This window comes from Bombyx mandarina, chromosome 18 (assembly GCF_030267445.1).
Source record: "Bombyx mandarina strain Sakado chromosome 18, ASM3026744v2".
NCBI lineage: Eukaryota > Metazoa > Arthropoda > Insecta > Lepidoptera > Bombycidae > Bombyx > Bombyx mandarina.
The window spans coordinates 2,426,284-2,435,711 of record NC_143224.1 but is presented as its reverse complement, the minus strand read 5'-3'; the positions used below and the strand labels follow the sequence as shown (position 1 = coordinate 2,435,711).

Genomic DNA, 9,428 nt, shown 5'->3' with positions numbered 1-9,428 from the left:
TGTCGAGTAATATAACAGTGTATTACAATACAAAGTTCATACTTTGTATTGTAATACACTACTGTACTGTGTTGATACACATCACTTAGGTAATGATTCGGGTGTATAGATACAATGTCTTCGTCGTCACAGTATCTATTGAACGCACCGAGTAATGTTAAGAGTGATGTGTAATGTTTTCGAGTAATATCACCTGTCTGTAAAAGTGATGTCATATCACATTACATTGGGAAGTGATGTTTTGCGCAAGTCTACACGGGACTACATAACGTGGCGTGATTGTTAGTATTTTTTTTTAATGACATGGTGACAGAGACTTTTAGGTCAACTAACATTACAAATCAATCAAATCATAGATAATTGTAGTTAATTGTACACTTAGTTAGAACAGACAATGCTATATGAGCTTAGATCCCTTTGTCTTTTCTAACAAGGAAAAATTGTACCAAAAAAAAAATGTTTTAACATAAATATGGGTAAAAAACTTGTATCGAAATACTAAACTAAGATTACGCAGAATAAAAAATAGTCAGAACTGTTCAATTTAAAAACAAAAAATTAGTTAGATGCACACTGATAGTATAAGTTTAAAACGTATATAACCTAACCTGAAACAAAAATCGAAAACGGCGACCACCAGAACGTTGCTAAACTATGTCTACTAATGGCTGTAAGTAAGGATTTTAATGACGTATTAGATGACATAGTGCTTGGTGAAGAAAAAGAGAGCAAGTCTAGCTATGATGAAGGGTTCAGAGCAGGCATAGAAGCTGGTAACATAGAGGGTTATCACTTGGGCTATCATCGGGGTGCTGAACTGGGTCGTGAGCTAGGTGAGTGACATTCAATTTTGATGACCAAAAACCATCTATGACAGTAAAAAAGGGTTCTTACTGAAAATATACCACTTCAAATTTCTTTAGGTTTCTACTGGAGCACAGTAAATGAATACCTTGAACTAAATGAAACAGACGCAAAATTATCAGAAAAAATAATAGCCCAGCTGCTCAAAGTTAAAGAACTAATAGATACTTTTCCTCCAAATAATTCTGAAGACCATGACATACTAGGTATGGCCGATGCAGTTAGAGCACAATATAAGAAGGCTTGTGCTTTATTAAAGATACCTTCAAACAATCCATATGATGCAGGAGTCTCATTCTAAAAGAAAAGGTGAGTTATCTTATAGAAATATAATTTGAACTCCGATAGATTTGATACGTATATTTTATAAGAATAAAAAGTATTTGAGGAACTATAATCTTCATTTAAGGAAAACAATAATGTTTATTCGTTTGAGATTGTTACAGGATAATACTAAGCATATTTTGTATTGATCTATAATTAATGGGGGGTAAACCTCATCTCAGCATCTTATATGTTACCGTACACGTCCTTAAAGGTTATTACTGAATGCTCAAGCCTAAAAAATTCACCAGAGAATAGGCAGTAGCATTCTCCGAGTATAGTACTGCTCTCACTAACCTACATTTTCTGTACAATACTGTTTCAATATGTATTTTTTTGCCTTAGATGGGTATGTTCTATTTCTGTCTATTTCTAGTCTATCTACAAAATAGTCATTATGGTTCTGGTTTGAAGGCAGTAACAATTAAGTCTTTTCTACCATATGATTCTAGGTGGGTGGTGGTATTCATAATGTGTCATCTAATGCGTTCTGATAACTATTTTATACCAGATAGGCTGTGAGCTTATTTATCCATCTCTGAAATAATTAAAAAGTGTAATAGTTTTTATATTTACTATTTACTACATTTAAAGTCATGAATGTCTATAAGTTTATCGATTTGAACCTTAATTTTAACACTTAAAGAACCTACATAATTCCATACCAATTTAATTGATCCAGATTCAATGAAAGCAACGATTCGTGGTCTTTGTCACAATATAGATTCCATAATCAACTACCTTGCACCATATTTGCCACTGGTCAACTGTCATATGGTAGAATTCCTAACAAATGACCACTGGAATACATACTTGCCAAATAATTTAAAAGAATATCTCGATCAGCTGGATTTGAATGAGTCACTGGAGCAGTTTTGGAATGCTACTAACAGCTATAAAGGCAATGGTAAGTTAAATAATTATTCAATACAGCCACTAAATACATTTCTATAACTATTATATTTTAAAATAAACTCATTATATTAAATAAATAATAGTTTTAAAAAACTAACAAAATACACTTTTATAGAAAATCCAACAAAATAATAGAAAATAAATTTCATAAATTTGAATTAAAAATAGTGTAAGAATAAATTATTTTATTGTAAAAAAGCGTTTTTTTAAACTATTATTTATTTTTTAGTTGAATTTCAATTTTTTTAATATTTTTTTGCATTATTTTTTTTAATATTGAATTGTCATCAGTCCTTAATAAGTATACCTTTCGAGTTAATCCAACGTTTTGAAGGGGGTCAAAATCATGTTCAAAGATTCAGTTACATACATACATCTGAAGCTAATAAAAGTGTATTAAAACAATCAACACCTTACAGAACCGACTGAATTGAGAAAATGGATAACGGAAGCCAGAAAACATTATTTAGAGGTCAATAATGACTATTGTTTGTCAGTTGAACAGTTGAATGAAAGGATCAAGTCATGGGGCGGGGAACTGCAGCCAGAGATCAAGGTTAAAGAATTTATGAATAGCAAGAAGAGTTACGAAGTTAGTCATTGTTTTTCTTTTTCTAAATTTGTGAAATTGAGATGTATTATAATAATTCGACGCTTGAAAGTCAACGTGACTAAGCGACAATAACTGCTTGAATACATAAATGATAGGCAATAACCATATTCGATGCGCAAAATAAATATATTTCTAGGTCTATTAAAATCATTTCAATCCCACAGCTAGATTCGTTAAAATATTTTTTTTTCAGGTATTTGTACTTTAAATTAATCTACTGTAAAGTTCACACACTGTCGCTTAGTCACGTTTGCCTTTCAAGCGTTGAATATGATTCAAAATATATTTTTTTGTACTATTATGATTTGGTTAATAATAAGTTCATAGCCCACCTGATATGAATTATGAATTAACGACTGGAGTCTATATACAAATTTGAATGCCATCTTCCTTGAGATTAAGGTTGAAATATCAACTATATTGTACACTAGCTCAGTACACACACACGCACACGCCCACACACACACCCACCCACCCACACACACACACACACACACACACACACACACACACACACACACACACACACACACATACACACGCACGCCCACACACCCACACACGCCCACACACACACGCCCACACACACACATACACACACAAACATACACACACGCACATACACACACGCACGCACACACACTCACGCACACACACTCACGCACACACACTCACGCACACACACTCACGCACACGCACTCACACTCACGCACACACACTCACGCACATACACTCACGCACACACACTCACGCACACACACTCACGCACACACACTCACGCACACACACACACACACACACACACACACACACACACACACACACACACACACACACACGCACACGCACACGCTCACACACTGCCCACACAAGTATAACAGAAAATCCTTTGCAGTAGAAATTGATAGGTTGGCAATCAATCCCGCTCAATCAAGCTTATAAGATTCCATAACACCATCAAAAACTAAATACTGTCTATAATTATCGATTACCATGTAATAGTTATGAAAGTAATAAGAAAACATTATGATAATCTCCAATCTTAATCAAAACTCTCCATGTCAGGTACAAACAATGGCACGTGCAGTGTCGTCTGTATACTCGGCGGCATCAGGCACGTGCTGCGTGGAGGCGGGGGGAGGTCGGGGACACTTGCTGACGACCCTAGCGCTCGGGTACCACATGCCCAGCCTCACTGTGGACTGCGACCCGAAAACACTAAGTGCTGCGATAAATAGAGTCAAAGTTATACAGGTGAATATAACAGTGCTAAATGATATGCACCTATTTTTTCTTGTAGTTCAACTTATTATATGTACTTGTTTAAGATATATAGAATAATAAAATAAGTTATATTTGAAAACAAGAAAGCTCTGAGCTTTTCTCAAATCTTCTGAGTAGTTACTCTTGTATGAATTAGTGGTAAAGTCATGACCGTTTTGCAAAGCACTATAAAAGCCTACTATGAACATACACATATTATGTAAGTCTATGTAAGTACACAATATAATGCGAATAATTAAAAGACAACTTAAAAAAAAAAATTGTTTTATTGCTTGGAAGGGTGGACGAGCTCACAGCCCACCTGGTGTTAAGTGGTTACTGGAGCCCATAGTCATCTACAACGTAAATGCGCCACCCACCTTGAGAACCTTGAGATATAAGTTCTAAGGTCTCAGTATAGTTACAACGGCTGCCCCACCCTTCAAACCGAAACGCATTACTGCTTCACGGCAGAAATAGGCAGGGTGGTGGTACCTACCCGCTCGGACTCACAAGAGGTCCTACCACCAGTAAAGAAATATATATACCAGTATAAATCGTAAATAGTTTTTCTATCATGCAGCCTAGTATTTAGTAACATATTAATGTGAGCAATATTAATAAGCTGTTGAAAGGTGAGAATTTCTAAAAATATAGTAAAATCTGAATATGGTGAAAAGAAACGGTACTGACTGCTAGATTAATTAGATTTGTTTGTCGGATAATTTTGTGGTTTTGTAATGTATTTTCGATTCTTAACGGTTTTATGATTAAATCGGTTGCACAGAAACAATGGCACGCCATCGCCAAAAGGATACACGATGGAGCCGAAGAGAAACCGCCTCACTTCAATAAAGACCTCCAGAGATTCGCTCAGGCTTTTATAACCAAGGACACTGATCTTGGAGGCGTCGTCAGAGAGATGTTCCCAGAGTGTAAAGACTTGGATACTAGGATTATTCTCACTGGTGAATATATGTTTGATAATATCATTGAATTCTGTGAAACTACCAGAGGATCATTTTGATTTCAAAATGGTTGGAAGAGCTCATGACCAACCTGATGTTAAGTGGTCAATGAAGCCTGTAGACATCAACCACGATAATGCCGTAAGTTCCAAGTATTAGTTTCTCCAGCACAACGGCTGCCCCGCCCTTCAAACCGAAACGCATTACTGCTTCACGGCAGAAATAGGCGGGGCGGTGGTACCTACCCGTGTGAACTCAGAAGACGTCCAGTAATCACGCAAATTATAATGTTTGCGTGTTTGATTCTTATTACACGATGTTACATCTTCACTGTATAAGTCATTCGTGGACATTACTTAAGTACGTGTTTAATTAGAAAACCCCGGCATAGCCGCATCACTCGATTCCTGCCCTAAGAATCTATTCCTAAGTCGCCCGGTGCATTCCTAAATACCGGACGTCTTATCCTTTAGGCCACAATGACTTCGAAACATATAAAAGTTAATAGTCTTCTCCAAAGAGAATTAATTGAAAATACCTCTACTAACTGAAAACGTTAATATTTCTCTAGGTCTCCATACTTGTGGCAATCTTGGTCCGGACTCGCTTCGTATCTTCACGACTCGATCGCATATAGCAGGCCTCCTCACGGTCCCGTGTTGTTACCACCTCCTCACCGAGGACTCAGACGTGGAACTCTTCAATGTTTTCCAGAAAGAGTACGGAAGTGGAGAGACGACGCAGGGTTTCCCGATGTCTGAGTATCTGAGAGGTATGGTTGAAATTTCAGAATCTGATTAGAACAAGGTTGGATTTCAGCCAGACCAGGGGTGAGCAACTTTTTTAATCAATGAGCCAAATTAAATTGAAATTTTTTTTGGCGGGCCGCACATTTATTAACTCTTATGAAAAATTTACGAAACTTTATTTATAATAATTCATAGACTACAAAAAGAAGGTTAAGATTTCATATACTAAAAATGAATTGATGAGAGAAAGTCGATAAGATAAATTCAATGTCAGAAATGCTTGGCCAGTCGCGTGTGACTTATCCTTAAGCTAGGCAACTGTGGTTTCGACGTCATGTCGGCAGGGGGCAGCATGCGCGTTTTAATGTCATTCGATATTGGTAACAAAATTATTACCGGAAATCCTCAGAAATATTATATCGTATTACATCGCGTTTTAAATCCATGTACTGGTGTAGCGGGAGCTACCATAGAACACAAGATATTTGACAGAAGGTACCTGAATCTCACTAACGAAATTTTCAAAATACATATATGCTTAGACATCGATCATAATCATTCAAGTCGTCGGTCCATTGAACTATATCACGCGCACGAATGATTTCCCCTATGCCGCTAACCCACAAACGTGTACAGTAGGCGCGCGAGTTCATGATCACCCTGAGGAAAGCGGTAGTGATGTGACCTAGTTAATTATGGTAATGTCGATAATAACTACCGATTTAGTCAACAGCTGTCAATTTGGTTTAATGTAACTTAAGGTAATTTTGCAATTTATGAAATAAAATAAATGTGATAAGTAATTACTTGTTTATTTCTAAGAGAGAAAAATATTGTTTAAATTCCAATTCAATCGCTATCAAATGAAGAGACAACCGACAGATCAGAGTCGGAATCAATATGTATCTTTTTTCAGTAGGTTTTTTTCTATCTGAACTTTTGGAAGCGGAGTAGTCATGGTTAAATAACACAATAGCGTTGCGTAAATTTTCGATATCGATAAACGCGCGTCACAACCGTCAAGGACAACACTCGACGTCAGACAAATGCGGGGAGGTGGGCTAAGGTGGGGCGTGCTGTCCCCCGCGCGTCGCCTGTGGCCCTGATGGACATGAACTCGCGCGCATACAGTATATGTTTATCTCTTTCTAGTGTCACTGATTTCGTTTCATCGATCACGGTAGTCCTCCCTAGTCGATGAAGTACTGATGTGTATATTGTGCGCAGGCTACAGGCTGGGTCGCAACGCGCGCATGCTGGCGGCGCAGTCCGTGGACCGCGTGCTGCACCAGCGCCAGCTGCCGGCCCACAGCCTGCTGCACCGGGCCATGCTGCAGGTATACCGGGCTCACTGACGCTCACGGCCGCTCACAGCTGCCGTAATTACTTAGACGTGAATCGAACTACCTAAAGGGTCTTGTTCCGAATGTGGTCTAGTGACGTGACCTAGGCAACATAATTGTCCAGTTAATATCCTATATATTGAATATCCTATATACGTGAATTAATACTTTATACCCCTTTTTACGAAAATTGCGCGGATGGAGCAGTATGAAAATTCCTACACTTTTTTATTTTATTGCTTAGATGGGGGGACGAGCTCACCTGGTGTTAAGTGGTTACTGGAGCCTATAGACATCTACAACGTAAATGCGCCACCCATCTTGAGATATAATTTCTAAGGTCTCAATATAGTTACAACGGCTGCCCCACGCTTCAAACCGAAGCGCATTTCTGCTTCACGGTAGAAATAGGCGGGGTGGTGGAACCTACCCGTGCGGCTAACAAGAGATCCTACCACCAGTAAAAAACTTGGTAAGGGGTTCGACGTACAACCTAACCTATACATCAGCCTACTGAGTTTCTCGCCGGATCCTCTCAGCGGGTCGCGATTCCGATCTGGTAGTAGATTCATTCGCAAAACGGCTGCCCTGAGGCACTGAGGGAGACCGCCATAGGGCGTGCGTGGCATCTCCATTGATTTATTTCATAAAAAAGCAACATGAAAAAGTATGTCTTAATAATCTTACGTTCTCTCCCCAGGTTGTCATCAAGAGATATTTACCCAACACCACATTAAAGGAAGGCAAATTGAAACGCATATCGAAATGCGACACCTTCGAACAATACCTCAAGATGGCCGACAAAATTCTTAATTTAAATCTAAATCTGCCCGAAACATTCTACACAGATACGCAATTGTATTTGGATTGCCAGTGGAAAAAAATGACTTTATTTTATTTAATCAGACTGTGTTTGGCCCAAGTAGTGGAAAGCGTAATATTGTTGGATAGAATATTGTTTTTGTATGAGAACGGCTTCGATAAAGTTTATTTAGTTAAATTATTTGATCCGGTTTTATCGCCACGCTGTCATAGTATTGTTGCTTTAAGATGATAAGGAAAAACGCGTAGACTGAAGACGTTTATATTTATCTCCGACATCGAAAATATAAAGTATGTTTTTCACAAAAATGACTGTTGAAGGGTTTAGTGTGATTTTGTTATTAAAATCATCATACCCTCTAGACCAGTGATTCTAAACGACTGTACCTCGCCACTTTAAAATGAATTTTTTTTTGCCCTTATAGTAGGCAGACGAGCATACGGCCCACCTGATGGTTAGTGGTTACCGTCGCCCATGGACTTCAGCAATGCCAGAGGCAGAGCCAAGCCGCTGCCTACTAATTAATATAACGTATTTATGCGTTTTAAATTTCTCTTTTTGTCTCGTCAAATTTTACGATCGTTAAAAGAGTGCCGCGGTGAAACAAAGGTTGAGAATCACTGGTCTAGACAATAATTTGAAATCAAGAAAATGAAAATTTATAAAGACATATAATATTACAGAATGTTGCGTGATATGTCTTTATTAAACTACAGAACAAAATCTGAACAATTTTGTTTGAAAAGTTGAAATAAGGAACATCCGACCTTATGCATATTTAATATCTAAAGACTCATTAGGTAATGGCATAGTCGTATCCTTTAGGCCAAGACGACTTCATACCCTGTTTTTATTAAGGTTCTGGATTCTGGATAAGGTTTTTCTTTCAGGATTCTGGAAGGTTCTGGATAAGGATTTGATCTACATATTATACCGACACTTATAATGTAGGAACTTCTATGTAAATCTCCTCGCCAAGTAGATGATATGTATCATTTACATATGTAGTAAATTTATATCACTTATTAAAATATTTGATATGTAAATAATATTAATGAATATCGTATTTTTATGTATTCTAAGTGATGTTATGTAATTTATGGTATTATACTCTAAATAAAAAAAACAACTGCTTAAGAATTTTTATTTATATATTCGTCACCCTACTGAGTTACCAGTACAAAATATAATTTAATTTTTTTTTGTTTGTCTATAAATTAATAAAGGGTTTGACTGCCGGTGATCGGTCAATATTATGGAGGGTAGAAGTAATTAGCATCATCTCAGTGTGAAGTATTCGCTGGAAGGGAGACTTAAGGTGGCGCCACTGTTGCAAATGGAAAGATTTTAGAAACAGCGCCATAAACTAGGAGTAGGATACGCTCCAACGTAAATAGTAATAGAAATTAATAGTTGAGATAAACCATATGCGTAATACAGAATGAATTAGACAAAAAAAGTTTATATTTTAAATTTTTTTTTAACTACCCCAAGTCACGAAAAATATTAAATTTTTCAAACCAGCACACTCCACTCTGTCTAAAACTGCTATATTCATAAATCATT

At 37.2% G+C, this 9,428-nt stretch overlaps 1 protein-coding gene across 2 annotated transcripts; it reads left to right on the top strand.

Annotated features, from left to right (window-relative positions):
* The first annotated feature begins 218 nt into the window (after positions 1-218).
* Positions 219-8,996, top strand: LOC114248208 (putative methyltransferase-like protein 25). Of its 2 annotated transcripts, XM_089734911.1 has the most exons (9): positions 219-833; positions 924-1,173; positions 1,871-2,095; positions 2,523-2,695; positions 3,782-3,970; positions 4,767-4,947; positions 5,519-5,719; positions 6,924-7,033; positions 7,740-8,996. In XM_089734911.1, the coding sequence occupies exons 2-9, from the start codon at positions 1,143-1,145 to the stop codon at positions 8,091-8,093; spliced, it is 1,464 nt and encodes a 487-aa protein (XP_089591037.1). In that variant the 5' UTR covers positions 219-833; positions 924-1,142; the 3' UTR covers positions 8,094-8,996. The 2 variants fall into 2 exon arrangements, with proteins under 2 accessions (XP_089591037.1, XP_089591038.1); XM_089734912.1 differs by lacking the exon at positions 924-1,173 and having other exon boundaries at positions 465-833.
* Positions 8,997-9,428: the final 432 nt, after the last annotated feature.